General features: G+C 35.2%; 1 protein-coding gene across 1 annotated transcript; it reads left to right on the plus strand.

The window, feature by feature from the left end:
- The first annotated feature begins 3,996 nt into the window (after positions 1-3,996).
- On the plus strand, positions 3,997-5,322 carry LOC122588001 (glutathione S-transferase T3-like). The gene is made up of 2 exons (XM_043760148.1): positions 3,997-4,380; positions 4,753-5,322. Exons 1-2 carry the CDS (start codon positions 3,997-3,999, stop codon positions 5,320-5,322), a joined length of 954 nt encoding a protein of 317 aa, XP_043616083.1.
- The last annotated feature ends 10,619 nt before the right edge of the window (positions 5,323-15,941 follow it).

Below are 15,941 nucleotides of genomic sequence, written 5' to 3' on the forward strand. Positions count from 1 at the left end.
CCGTTTTTAGTAAATTAATATAAAATGAAATTTGAGTCAAAAATTAACTACTTTAAAAGTTTAGTATCTTAGATAGAAAACGATTAATTAGACCTAATAGTTACATAATAACTAATTATTTTAAAAATGCATATTCAAATTTGCAAGAACTTTTGAAATTGTAATCTACTTTGACAAAGCTATAGTATTTTTAAAGTTTGAAGATGTTCATAATCATCATCACCATCCATATTAGTTTAGCTATTCAACCTGAGTATTTGTCTTTGAAATTAGATAAAAGAAAACAAAAAAGAAAAACAAACCTAATTAGTAACTTCCATTGAAAAGTTGATGACATTTTCCAACCTTCATTTTTAAAAAACAGATAGTATGCCAAAACTCCTCTTGGTTGTAAAACAAATTTTCTCAAAATATATTTTTATTTTCTCATCTATTAAATACCTATTATACTATCTGTTCTTAAAAAATGGAAATGAATTGATCAAGTACATAGGTACAACTCCATCTAGATTGTACACATTACCTATTATACACACAATAGTTTCCAAGATCTGCTAATGAATGAAATACGGATAACAACAATAAATTAATTTCCATCTCAAATATTCAATTTTTTAATAATCTTTAAGACTACTCTTCTATCTATACGATAAAACTAACATGAGTATATATAAACTCTATATTACAATTTCATTTTTTTTCTTACTACCTTCCATGTCATCCACAATGGACTTGTAGATCTGATTGGTCACCAAATTTGTTCTTTAGCTAACATTTAATCTTGTGATAATTTGCAATCATTTAATAATTAAATCAGTATAGATGATAGATCATGTACAATATAAGTTCATTTTAACATCCCATCCTTATTACTATATCACTTCACATCTATGGTTTCAAGCAAGACTTGTACTAACTTCATTACTAAAGAATGCGCCTTTGTTGTCTTTCTAGAAGTCAAATAATGTTAAAGGGTCAGAAGATCAAACTGACCACAAACAACTAACTTGTATCATGGTCAGCCCAAACATGACAAATATATTTCATTTTTTGACATTATATCTTAACAATCCCAAAAATTCATTTATATCAAGTCAATAAATGTTACTCATCATGATCTATGTCTTTTTTATCCAACCTCATGCAATTGCAAGTTTATGTCGAGAAGATGCTACCTATTATCTTTAGGAAATTTTATTGCTAATTTTCTATCACAACAATACAATTGTATATTAAGACTATAATGAGATAGCTTTATTCATGCTATCTTTTGAACACACAGAGCATGATAATTAATAATTGACATGTAGTAAAAGGGTATGCAGTAACTAAGTAAATACTTTCACTTTTGTCCGATTCTTCATTCTGCTTGTTTCATCACCAGAACAGCGCATGTTTCATCACCAAAACAACATAGCTAAAACATCAGCAATTCTGCAAGAAAAACAGCAGCAAAACTACATCTTTCTACAGCAAATACAGCAGGAATATTCCACTGTTTCAGCAGAAATTCTGCCTGTTTCAGCACCAAAAACAGCAGCATTAGTGCATTGTTTCAACACCATAAACAGCAGCAAAACTGCACTGTTTCAGCACAAAAAAGGCAGCAATATTTGAATGTTTCAGCACAAAAAACAACAATTCACCATTATTTCAGCACCAAAAACAGCCTATTTTCAGCACCTAAGAGAGTTAAAAAAAACTGCAAATGAAACAGAATGTAACCAACACAAAATGGTCAAAAAACAGCATCTCTTTCATTGAACCATGATAAAAACAAGTTACAAATTACAACTTTCCTTTATGGTTAACCTTGTTAAAGCGATCACTAACATTTTCATTTTTCACATTGGCTAACCAAATCACACACTTAAACTAAATGGATATAAAAAGTCATCTCCTTTGAACCCATGATTTTGACCCACCAGACCCACCCACTTTGCCACCTCTAGAAGCATCCGTTTGACTGTAATTTCGACAAATACCGTTACTGAAATAATATCACCAAGTCAGAATTCAACAAAATATGGATCGGAAACAATATTTACAATGGCAAATGTAATTGCAGTATGAATGTGTCAATTCATGTTTTATTTAGAAAGTGTCAAAGGAGTAAAATTAAAATTAAGTATTTGGCTGGGATGGTGGACAAAAAAACTTACAAAATCAAAGAGCTTCCAATTTGTTGCAAAATATCCTCAAGTTTGATGCAAAGCAGCACAATACAGCTTTACAACAACAGCTGAATCAGCCTCAAAACAGTTCAGTAAATTATGCACTTTAAACTCCACAAACTCTTATACCCTTTGTAAACATCAGTCTAACAACCAACCCAATTGTCTAAATGTGCTAATTATTTTTCATGAGATTGTAAACTTCTTTCTGATGAAGCTGACCTAAGACATTTTATGCATTAAGGTAATGATAGAGTTGAATTGTACTAAATGTGCTAATTATTTTTCATGAGATTGTAAACACCGACAATGAAGAGCTTCTGGGTAAACCAGACCCAGACCCATATTCAAAAACTTGTCTAGATTTATTCGCGACACACCCATCTTGGAACCTCAACTACATATAAAAAGCTATAAATATTTTTTTTTCTAAATACTAAATAGTCATTTTTAAGATTGAGAGTTGTACCTGTTATTGCTGTTGTGATATTTACCCCCAACTAAGCACGTAGCACCTAATAACACATACCTTAGCTTTTTGGAAGAATCAACCAACTTTCTTCCACTTAAAAGAGTTCCTATCAAAAAATTTATTAATAAAAGTTAATATATCATCACAACTAATTAGCAAATTACCTAACATGATAATTTGCTATACTTCGACATTTTCATTATGCAATCCCAAAATGCATACCAGAAAAATGCATTAGATACATACATGTTATAATGGATAGTTAATGTGCAAAAATTACTTACTTGTAGCAGTAGTAGCAGCAAGCACTAAAAAAAACAATGGATATGATATCATGTTTTACGTCAAATATAGAACATTGTATATGCATAAGGTTATAGATATGAGAAAATTATTAACTTTAATCCAATCCCATTAAGCCAATACTACCTCCTCCATAAGTTTTCAACTTTATAACAATATATTCATCCAATATCAATTTCTAAAAAAACCACAAATAAAAATTTGAAAATTCATATCTGAAGTGGCTAAATCCATCAAACTTTTGGCTAAAAAAACCCTTTCTATTTGCTCCCCTGCACCAAGTCTGAAACAACCACAAAATTACATAAAAAAAAGTACGTACTTGAATACATAAATGTAATACAATTCAAGGACTAATGGTTATATGTACTTAGGGGGGTGGGAGTCGTTGTGGTGTGAGAGGCGGTGAACCCCGGCCCCGCGTGGGAACACCGCCGCCGGTGGGTCGGGGTGGGGAAAGGTGAAGCCCGTGTGGGGTTCTAACACCGAAGAGAGAGAAACGAAAGGGGGGCCCGCTTGTAGTCAAACAACCAACCAGCCTGTGCCACGTGGGCTAGCCAACGGCTAGTGTTTGTTACCGTTTCTTTTTTTTTTTTTAATCTCACCCATCTTTCTTTTCCTATATATATCCAACACCATTTTTAAACAACATTACACAACACAAACTTCAAATCCAAAAATCTCCACTTTTATAAAAAAAAAGAACACTTCTTCTTTATAAAAATGGATCCAAACAAAACCAAAAAAAATCCTTTCAACAAATCAAAATATCGCCTAAATGATCCACAAATGCATGCCAATTTTCATCCAAATCAATTCATGTCTCCACCAAATAATCCTCCTACAAATAAATATTATTCTCAATCATCTCAACCTCCTCCAAATCAATATTCTCAACCTCTTCCAAATCAATCTTATTCTAATCCATCACCATATCAATTTTCTCAACCTTCAACTCCATCCGCTTATTATCCACAACCGGCGTCTCCACAAATGTTTAACTACGGTTCAAGCCCATCTACGCAAACCAACGCCCATTTCGTAAACATGGCTAGAATGAACGATTTTATTCCGATCGAGGAAGATGTTCATCAAGATGACGAAGAAGTTGAAATTGTAGCGGAAACCCAACAAGACGATGTTCAAAAAGATGATGACGTGCAAGAAGTCCAAGATTGCGGGAAAAAGGCGAAGACAAAGCGTGAAAATTGGACGCCGGCACAAGAGGTTGCTTTGACACAAGCTTGGGTTCAAATTTCCGAATGCAAAAAATATGGAAATGAACAAAAAGCGGATGGTTTTTGGCGTCGTGTACTTGAGCATTACACCACACTTGTCGGCCCGACCACACGGACCATTCATGGGTTAACGCCAAAGTGGAAACAAATGAACGCCACCATGGGTCTCTTCAACGGGCTATACAATCAAGCGGTACTCTTACTTATATAGTATTTGCTTAGTTTTTAGTAATTATATAGTTTTTTATTAGTTTTTAATAATTATATAGTTTTTGCTTAATTATTAATAATTATATAGTTTTGTTCGTAGTTGCTAATAATTATATAGTTTTTTCATTAGTTTTTAGTAATTATATAGTTTTTGCTTAATTATTAATAATTATATAGTTTTGTTCGTAGTTGCTAATAATTATATAGTTTTTTCATTAGTTTTTAGTAATTATATAGTTTTTGCTTAATTATTAATAATTATATAGTTTTGTTCGTAGTTGCTAATAATTATATAGTTTTGTTCGTAGTTTCTAATAATTATATAGTTTTGTAATATGGTATTCTTTTTTTGTAGAAACAAGCCAAGGGAAGCGGGTGCAACGACTTGGATATTATGAGAGTCGCTATGGCGGATTTCAAGACCCGCACCAAGAAGGAATTTCCCCACCAAGCCGCATGGGATGTTGTGAAGATACACGACAAATGGGCCGAGCAAGAATGTTTCCAAATATACCAAGACATGGGACCTTCACGTAGCGACTCTTCAAAAAGGAAATCTGGAGAATATGAGACGGCCAGCACCGGGCACTTCATTCCCGACATGAATGAAGACCCAAACCCTCCATTGGAAGCGGCAACAAAAAAGGGGAAAAAGAAGGCATCCGCATCCGGATCCGCCTCTTCAACTGTGGCGGATGACATTAGAGAGTACGCCAAAAGGAAGACGAGATACTTGGATGAAAAACACAAGACGGATGAGAGGCGAGCAAGACAGCGGGACATCTTGTTTTTCACCAACTCGCATGCTCATATAACCGATCACGTCATGTTGGAAATCGTTCTTAGCGAGAACGCGAAATTGCCGCAAGACATGGATGACAATGCCCTTTTTAGTTTCGTTCGTGTAATGTTTTCATTCGAATAACTGTTGGACTTGTTTTTAGTTTCGTTGTTTTTTTTTTCCAAGTATTATTATGTATTTTTTTAATTATTAATGAATGTTTTTTTATGTTTTAAATTTATAGAGTAAAAATAAATGGAAATAAAAATGATGATTTAGAAATTGGGGTTGGGGTGAGTGGCGCCATAGTTTTGGGGTGATTTGGGGTGAATTGGGGAAGTTTGAGGTGGAGGGTTTTTATTGAAAGATGGTGATGTGGAAATTTGGGGAATTTTGGGGTTGGGGAAACCACTCCCACCCCCCTTACATACTTCTAGCTAGGGATGTGCACGGGTCAGGAACCGGCCCGACCCGCGACGACCCGAGAACCGAAAATGCTAGAAAGTTGGAACCGAAACCCGGCCCGTTAACCACACGGGCGGGTCGGGGCGGGCCCGGGTTTTACCGGTTCGGTTACGGGTTTTTCCATTTGACCCGAGAACATACTCTCTCAAACCTTATGGGCTTTTTCACATTTGTTGGGCCAAAGAAAATCTGCTATATTACATTTCCAGGACTACAATTTCCAAACCTGATGGGCTATATTACTCTTTGGGCCAAATATAAAACCTGCTGGGCCAAATATAAAACCTATTGAAACAAGTAAATTACATTTCCAGGAGTCCTGCTATATTACATCTACTAAAACCTGTCGAAATGCACAACCAAAAGAATACTTCCACCTGCTATATTACATCAGAATGGCCTTTTATCATATATTACATCGGAATACTTCCGCCTGCTAGTAACCTACTACTACTATATTACATCAGAATGCTTCCAAAGTTCCAAGTTACAATAATACATATCTTTCATCTTCATGCACGACCAAAAGAGACAGTAAGCTTCCATTCCCAGGAAGCATAACAGAAAGTCAGAAACTAGATTTTAGCACTAATAAGTTAGCCAAAATACATACATATTACACGCACTACATTAGTAAACTACATTGCATTATCAAAATATAGTGCAAGAATGTAGTGCAACAAAAATATTGCCATGATCTTCAATGAGATGGTTACGGTCATATCTTCAACCTCCTAGCTTCTTCTTTCATTTCTACAAAGTACAAACATACCAACAAATAAATAAAACAAACATATATAAATATTCAGATTTGATTGATGATTAATATTACCTCTAATTACATCGTCATCCTTTTGCAAATCGTCTATTTCATCATCGAAGTTAACCACGACCTTGTTTTTAACCCAATTTTGGGTGCATATCAAAGCTTGTACTAAAGAAGGGGACAACCTAGTCCTATATGGATCCAAGATACGGCCACTTGTACTAAATGCGGATTCGGAGGCCACGGTAGACATTTGGAGTGCTAAAATATCTACAATGTACATACAAATTAAAAACCAATAAAGTATACAATTATCATACTAAAAATTTAATAGAGTTACCTTTCGCCATCTTTGCCAAAATGGGAAATCTTGGACCATTTAGTTTCCACCAAAGAAGTATATCAAACCCGGGATGAAGTTCTTCACGTGGCTCGTGTAGATACTTCTCTAACTCGGTTGCAACTTTATATGACCCACCCTCTCTTCCAAACAAGAAAGCATTCACAACTTTGCTTTGACTTGGTGCAACTTCATTTACCGGTTTCTTTGATTGAATTCTTGAACTTTCACCCTCTCTTGCTTTGTATTGAGCAAACAAGTCCTCAAATGCCTTTTGAATTACACCTTTCTTATCATCAACCATACTATCAAACTCGTCATCCAAAATTTCCGGTTTCCGACCATAAGACATCAAAATTTCAATCCCATTTCTAACGCTTTGCATCTTCATACAAGGATCTAAAATCAATGCAAAGTAAGTATACATGTTGAGATTCATGAAATCTCCCCAATACTTCTTAAACTTCTCCCTCATTTTACCGACCATGACACAAAACTTCACATTGTTTTCCCATTCCCGAAGATGAGAATCAACATCAATAACTTCCATAAAAAAACGGTGGGCAACCGGATACGATGTCCCTGAGACCAACTCCGTTGATTCTTTGAACTTCTCAAAAAAGTTAACAAATGTTTCAATGAGCACCCAATCCGAACCCTTAACCACATATTCCAAGTCACTTTCAAAACATGAATTTTTACGCTCATATATAGGAAATGCATCTCTCAACTCCCATGCCGTTTTCAACATATCTAAAGTCGAGTTCCATCTAGTTGGGCAATCTACACATAAGAACCTCTTAGACTCACATTTTGCTTGAATGATACATTCCTTAAAACTATCGATTCTTTGTGTGGAATTCTTGATATATCTAACGGCCGAACGGACACCATCAATAGCTTTATGATGAAGAATCAATCCATCTTTCACAATCAAATTAATTATATATGCCATACACCTAACTTGAAAGTGTTTCCCATTATCATACATTTCCGGCAACCTATCTTGCAAGTACTTAATGGCCCTATCATTAGTGGTGGCATTATCGACACTTACGGTCATCACATTTTTTAGTTTCCATTCACTAATGCAATCTAAAATCTCCCGCCCCATTTCATCACCTTTATGACTATGAACGACCCTAAAGTTAATGATTTTTTTATGTAACACCCAATAATCATCAATAAAGTGTGTGGTCAAGGCCATGTAATTCTTTCTTTGATTGGACGAAGTCCAAGTGTCAGTTGTCAAGTGCACACCTTGGTTAGTTTTGCCTAAAAAGTCAAACAATTTTTTTTTTTCTTCAAGAAAATATTTGGTCACTCCTTTTGAAGCGGTCCAACGAGAAGGCAACTTGTAAACGGGGGACAATGACGCAACAAGTTCTATCATAGTCGGGTGTCTAATAAAAGAAAAGGGTAATTCGGCTAACACAAACAAATTTAGGACCGCCTTCCAAATTCTATCTTTGTTATACTCCCATTTTTGAACACTAGAACCTTCCCCATTCCCCGTTTTAGAAAAACAAATGTTACTTTGATTGCTTGAAATAACATTATTCGGGTTTAAAGTACATTTATTGATATGACGGTTTAAATTGGATGTACCATTTGTAGACCCTTCAGCACAGTAGGATGTTTGACAATATATGCAACGTCCTTTAAATACACCGTCCTCAACATCGGTATACGGTTCAAAGTGATCCCAACATTTTGCTATCAATTTACGCTTTCTTTGCGGGTTAGTTTTTGAAACATAGATTCTCACTGGTCGACTCACGTTCGCACCCCTTTTCCTTTTTAACTTCTGTTTTTTGGTGGTTGATGGATTCTTGGTTGGAAGTACTTCTTCCCCCGATGATAAGTTTACCTCATCTATGTGTTCATCAACATCCTAAACACAAACACAAAATCAAAAAAGGTAAGTATGCTACTGTCATAAGCTACTGTGTTCGAAAAAAAAATTAAAAAAAATATGCATGGGATGGGTTGATAGCTACTGAATTAAATACTAACAAATAAGCATAAAAAATTTACTACAAAAACAAAAAAAAAATTCGGATCTTTTTTTTTATGGGAATAGATTATACATCTACAAATAGGCATGAAAATAGATCATTATATCATATTTATCCATAAATAAACATGAAACAAGACCTAATCTATACTTTGCATTTTTTTTGGTTTTATTTTTTTTTCCCGAAAAAAAGATCACGAAATTAAAAAAAAAAGAGACAAGATCCGACTTACCATGGAGGATGATGATTGAGACATTCTTGTAAATTTAAAATAGAAAAATCCGATCAAAAACAAGCATCAATCTTCTAGGTTTTGATTTTGAATGGTTTGAGAAGAAGAAGAGTTTTTTTCTTAACAATCCCAATGTTGGTTGGTAGGTTTGTGTGTGTGTGATGTGTACCGTAAAAAAAAAAGGGTAAATAAGTTGCCAAAGTTAATTTGTATATCTTTTTTTTTGTTTGTCTGCTGTCTCACTCTCACACTCTCACGTCTTATATTTGCAAAGCCCAACCCAAGTCCAACTATGTCTTTTAGCCCAATCACTAAAACTCACATTTTATGGAATTCACGGTTTCACCGGGTCAAACCGGCAACCCGCGGTTCTGACCCGGCCCGAACCAAAAACCGATAAACACTTAGTTGGTGAACCGTTAACCAGCCCGTTTGGGTGCCGCCGGGTCGTGAACGGGCGGGTCGCGGGCGGGTGGCGGTCGGGTCGCGGTTTACGGGCCATAATCTCATCCCTACTTCTAGCTCTTGTGGTTTGTAATAATATGTGAAGATGTGTATCCCCTGTCCAACTTCAATCCTTTCCCAAACTTCTAATTCATTATACAACATCTTCTTGTCCTACATAATTTCAATACAAACCATCCATAGCAAACATATTAACCATCTTTAAAAGACTACTTAGAAACACCATCATAAACATACCAAAATAAGATTCTTGGCCATAAGACTTGCAGTCCAAAAAAAATCATAAAACCAAATGCTTGACTTTGTAACTTTTTTAAAATCCATAAAAATCCATCAAAAGCTAACAATAAAAAAAATTAAAAAAAACTCACATACCTTTTTTGCTTCATCATCATCTTCAATCTGCGAAACCCTTTATTTTTCCATGCCTAAAAAACAATAAGAAGATTGTTACCTATAAACTCGAAAATTTAACTTCATCACCTGAATACAAGTATAGCTAAATATATGAATAATATGAATAAATCATAAGTAGGTTGAAATTTTCTTTCAAGCATTTTGTCAAACATCTATTGTACAATATTTAACTTGTACAAAAATGCTTACCATTAACTTCTTTTTTGGTGTTGTTTTTCTTCAATCCAAACAAACATACCATTCGACCTTTATACCTGTAAAACCCCCCATCTATACAAGTTGCAGGTGCAAGCAACTCGGTTACCTGCACATAAAATACATACACCTCCATAAACACTAGCATGTTTTCTAAAAACTATAGAGATTGGAGATGAGATTATAGTATGTTGTCTTCTAACAACATCAACAGATATTAAGAGGTTGCAAGTGATTGAATAAATAGATTAAAAACTACCCTTTTTGAGTAATTGTTTAGTTGCTTCAATCTAAATGAAAGCGAAGTAGTAACAGCTTGTGTGGTTGCTTCTATCTTCTGCTTACCATCGACAACTTCTCCAACATCTTAAATTTATTTAGATGAAAATGGAGAATGAAAGAACAGAAAGAGATGAAAGAAAGAAATTATAGATGTGGATCTGTGATGTCTTTCTCTCTCCATTTCTCACCACTCAATTATATCCCCCTTCACACCTAATTTGAAATAAAGCATGCATTTCCCCCTCTCAAACACCACGCCACTTTCACACCTAGCCACTCTCTCCCGCCAAAGCCCGTATTTGAAACCTACCTTATTCCCCCACCCAAATACGTCCCCACACACACCAAATACACCATGAAATACCTACAACTTGACATCATACTTCTAATGTGGAGTAGCTCTTTGCTTGACAACACAACTTTGTGATGTCACATTAGAAGTCTCCTTTAGTATGAAAGGGGGATGAGGCACGAGTTAAATATTACAAGGTTGCCACGACCACCTATGATACTCGTATATCTGCAAGTCGTGACTTGTTATTTTCATTCCTTTTTTTTCCAGTTACTATTCCTCACTTATAAGTATGTGATTTAGTTAAACACGAACCAAATCGTACCATGTATTTTCTAATTCAAGATTTAAGGTTTCAAATTTTCAATGTTACCTATAAAATTGATTAACGTTAAAGAATCTTTTTCCATTACCAATATACACAGGTTATATATGTCATGATTTTTACACGGATGATGTTTTTGATGCATCCAAGGAAACTAAATATGAGTAGACTATTATGCCCCTAACCATTTATCCAATTTCCCCATTAACATTTGACTCCCAAGCGATCCAAGTTCCTTTTTGCTATAATCCGTTCACCACTTTTTTCCGTCAATCCTTTTCACACTCTTGTTGTGCACATTATCAAATATATACAAAACAAAAACCAAACCTTTTAGTATGTTCTTCTTGTTCGCCGGTGGAGGGTAGATCGTTCATAACCTCCGTGAGTCCATTCTCTATTCCCCTAATTAAGTACTCCGTAGGTTTTTTCCGTTATTGTATCTCTATTAAATGTATATTTATATCTATATTCATATATTAATATTTTATATCTATATTCATATTTAGCTAAGACAGAAGGTTCTTGATTTTCTAACTATTAAATTTTTCATAAATCAAAATCACGCGTCTGTATATATATGACTGTATCTATAAACAGTTTTGTACTTAAGTGATATGTATCAAAACAGTTTCTCAACTATATTCATATTTATACTTAACTAAACTCGAGTTGACAAAAGATTCAGGTATTTGTATAAATGTTAATCAAGATGCTGGTATCGATATGATGATATCACTCCAAGAGAGCATGAAAAGAAAAGAAAAAAAAAAAACCCCTTAATTGATATATAAATTGAGAGTCTCACGGCAAAAAGTAAGAAAGTGATAGAGCATCATGTAGATGTATAGCAGATACATGTAATGTTTAATTTGCCAGAGAGAGAAAACGAGATGCTCCTAGAATAGTTGACGGTTTTAGAGGGATTCCTATTGACACATTTTTTTTTTAGAGTAAATTACACTTTTCGTCCCTCAAGTTGGCTAGTTTCTCACTTTTCATACTTAAAGTTTAAAAATTACAATTTTGACCTTAAACTTGACAGATTTTTGCAATCGACGTCCTTTGGCCAGACGGTGTTAAAAAAAAGGCTGTCAACGAGCGCTCGTGCGTCACACGTGAGGGCAGTTCCGTCTTTTCGCTTTTTAAAGTTCTAATATACTGAGTAAGTTACATTTTTCGTCCCAGATATTGTTATGATTTTCATTTTCAATCCTTTTTAAAAAAATCCAGATGTATTATTGTATTATATCTTTTCTAAATATAAATCCTATCACATTTATCCTAACACTCATATAAAGGGGAAAAGATATAATACCGAGTAAGAATTCATTCATTCATTCATTTTTTACACACACAAACACAACCACCAGCCGCCACCATCGACTCCACCTCCTCCCATATCAATCACTAGCAATCACTAACAGTTGTCATCACTACTCCTCCTCCGTCGCCGGAACGTTGTATCGGAAAAAGAACCAACATACCATATGTATTTTGTTGCCTCAAAAACGCGTTTGGGTCACCATTGAATCGTCGTTTAAGCTTCAAAAAAGGTGTTCGAGACTTTCAGACTACCACCCATAGTTGGAGATGAAAAACTGACTTAGGAATCCACCAGATCTGGTCCCTTTCCGTCGGTACCACCATATCTTTGTGGTAGTGGTTTGCGGTGGTCAACAAAGGGTTTTAAAATTAGGGTTTTAAAATCACTTTGCGTTGATGAAGACGAGGAAGAAGAAGAAAACCTTAACTTTATCATCACAATCTCAACTCAATGTTTTCCAATCATCAGATTTGTACGCTGCCGTCGCTAAAATCGTCGTCATGCAAATCTGTAAATCCGTCGGATACACCGCCGCTCAAACCGTGCGGTGATCAACAAAGTGTTACCAGATTTTCCGGTAGTCAGTGAAAAAGAAATAAAAAGCAGCGGTGGCTGACTTGGAAAATGAGGGTAAGTGTTTCTAATTTAATTGGATGTGTTTCCATATATATATATATATATATATATCTTATTAAATTACATTTTTCTGATCAAGTGAATTGTGATGTTGTTGATGATGATGATCATTTGATGATGATGATATGGGTTGTAATTTAAGAGTAAATTACATTTGCAATCTGATTTTTCTGTTGATGATTTACAATCTGGGTTATACAATGATGATGATGATTTGATGAATGATGATAATTAATAGAGTAAATTGTAATTTTTGTCCTTGAAATTGGTAGGTTTTGCATTTTCGGTCCCTCAGTGTAAAGGGGGAAAGACGGAACTGCCCTCACGTGATTGGCACGAGCGGGCGTTAATGGCCTTTTTTTTAACTCCGTGTGGCCAAAGGAAGTCGATTGCAAAAATCTGCCAAGTTTAAGGTCAAAATTGTAATTTTTTCACTTCAGGGATCAAAAGTGAAAAACATGTCAACTTCAGGGACGAAAAGTGTAATTTATGAAAGTCCTTTAGCCACCGGATCACACGAGATTAAGTATCTAATGTATAAGTGCGGAAAATCTTATACACTAGAAATCAACACAATATATGAACACGAACACGAATATGAATAAACTGGAACCGTATATTACTTCAGTAAATGCAATTACAAGTAAATACCAAGTTCCTAAACACGAGAATACGAAAGAAACAAAAGCTAGAAGATTAATGAGTTGCAACTCTCCCTCTCTCCCTCTCTCCCTCTCTCTACCTTTTGAAACCTAAACCTTACATCTATATATATTGGCTTAAACATGGACCGCGCCGGGCCGACGTCTCGTGTAGGTCGAGCTCGACCAAGTCAACACGTTGACCAAGTCGAGGTTGACTTGATTATATGAAATAAAATAACGTTTATTACAAGTACATATTCAATAGACTCAAGACAAACTTCTATAGTGATGTTGTCACCCGGAAATGCACCAACAGACTCCCCCTTGACATCAGCCTTTAGAAGTTTTAATCGATCTTCAAAGTCTTCACTTGTAATGCATGGAAATAGTAACAGAAATGCCCAATCAAGCACTCCTTGACTATTGCTATCACTTATGACAATCATTAGTTAAAATATCTGCAATCAACAAATTTTCGTTAACTAATAATATTATGTCTTATTTCGGTAAGGCTTGATCTTCATACGCTGCACATTGATCTTCAAACTGCAAAATCTCCGTATCCTTATGACAACTAACAAATCCAAAACACAAATTGTAATTCTCCTTTAAACAGTAACCTCCAAATTAAGCTCCAAGCAACATTATCATGCCAAACATCATCACTTTAAATAATACAGACATCATTGCCTCCTCATGCAATTCAGATATCATCAGTTCAGACATTATGCAAAATATCATCGCTCAATCTATTTTGATCTTCAAGCTTAACCGACATATGTTAAAGAAGTTGAATCTCCAACAATCAGCATCGAATTTAATCAGCTCTCACTGATAAGAAATTATGTAACTTGAATTTCAGATATGCAGCACTCACAAGATCCAAGTCTTTAACCAATAGTGTCTGACTTTGTCTTGTATCTTCATGAATTCACCAATCACCTAAAGTCTTTCATATCAAATCTCCCCCTCAAGGTAAGCATCTCCAAAATACATAGAGAACCACTTAATCTGCAACCTCTTCACTAGTCACCGGATTAATCATCTCTACATCATTGGCATTAAATAAAGGTTTGATTTTCAATTACTCGGCTACAAATGATTAACTTTATCACAAAAGCTTTTCGACAAAATCCCAAACACATGTTAAGCAAAGATTATGAACAGTTTACTCGGATTTTCAATCACGGTCTTCAATCTTCATCTGATTCATTTGAATCACCTAATCTTAAATCAAGCGCCTTTGATCCAAAAACTAGGTCGGACACATGTCACACAGATTCAAAACCAAAAAGATACCATGACTAAACCCTATCGAAACACCATGATGTTCATTGCTACGAACATCCAAGAATTTTGCATAGAAAACATGGAAGCTTTGAATTTTTATCCCCCCCTTTTTTCTACAAAATTCTTAAAACAACCTATATGTTTGTTTTTGGTTTCAACACATCTCCCATTCTCATCTTAATCCCACAGTTGTTCACATATGCAATCCAGAGATAACACAATAGCTCATTGCCATAACAACATGGTGACACAATTGTTCACTTATACAATCAAGAGATAACCCAGTAGCTCCTTGTCAGAACAACCTTTTTGGCCTGGTCTTGAATTCCTTCTAACATTTCTCAGAATCTTCTATAAAGGATAGTTATCTAGCCATCATTGATTCGAGTTGCCTAAATTTAGAACCTAAAGTTGATCAAGTTTTCAAGTCTATTGCTTTATTACAGAATTCGAACCAAAACTTAAAAAGTTTACAAGTTCAATATTCCAACAAGCTTATACCAAGACTAAATCAAAGTTACAAGTTCTTGACAATTCGAAAAGTAATAAATTAGAATCTAAAGTTGATCAAGTTTACAAGTCCAAAACCGTCGATTAACAAATATCAAACCTAAACTCATAAGAGTTTACAAGTTCAATATTTTTGCTTACAAATTCTAAACATACTAATCACTTGGAGCACCAAATTTGATTATATAGTCGAACAGGATATAAAGGACAAGCTTCAGAAAAAGTCAAGATTGAGCTCTAGAAAGATCGAGGTCGAGCTCCAGTTGTGGTCGAGGTCGAGCTCCAAATCTGGTCGAGGTCGAGCTCCAGATCTTAGGGAGGTCGAGCTCGAGCTCCAACTGAGGTCGAGGTCAAGTGATGTTCCCATAACCATTGGAAAGTAGACTCATTTACGAATTCGTGGCCGCTTGAATCGTCAAAAATGGAGTTACGGTTTGAAAGTTATGGTCAAAACAAAATCAGGTCGAGCTTGACTGGTCTTGGTCGAGCTTGACTGGTCTTGGTCGAGCTTGACTGGTCTTGGTCGAGCTTGACTGGTCTTGGTCGAGCTTGACTAGTC

The sequence above is a fragment of the Erigeron canadensis genome, chromosome 2 (assembly GCF_010389155.1).
Source record: "Erigeron canadensis isolate Cc75 chromosome 2, C_canadensis_v1, whole genome shotgun sequence".
Lineage (NCBI taxonomy): Eukaryota > Viridiplantae > Streptophyta > Magnoliopsida > Asterales > Asteraceae > Erigeron > Erigeron canadensis.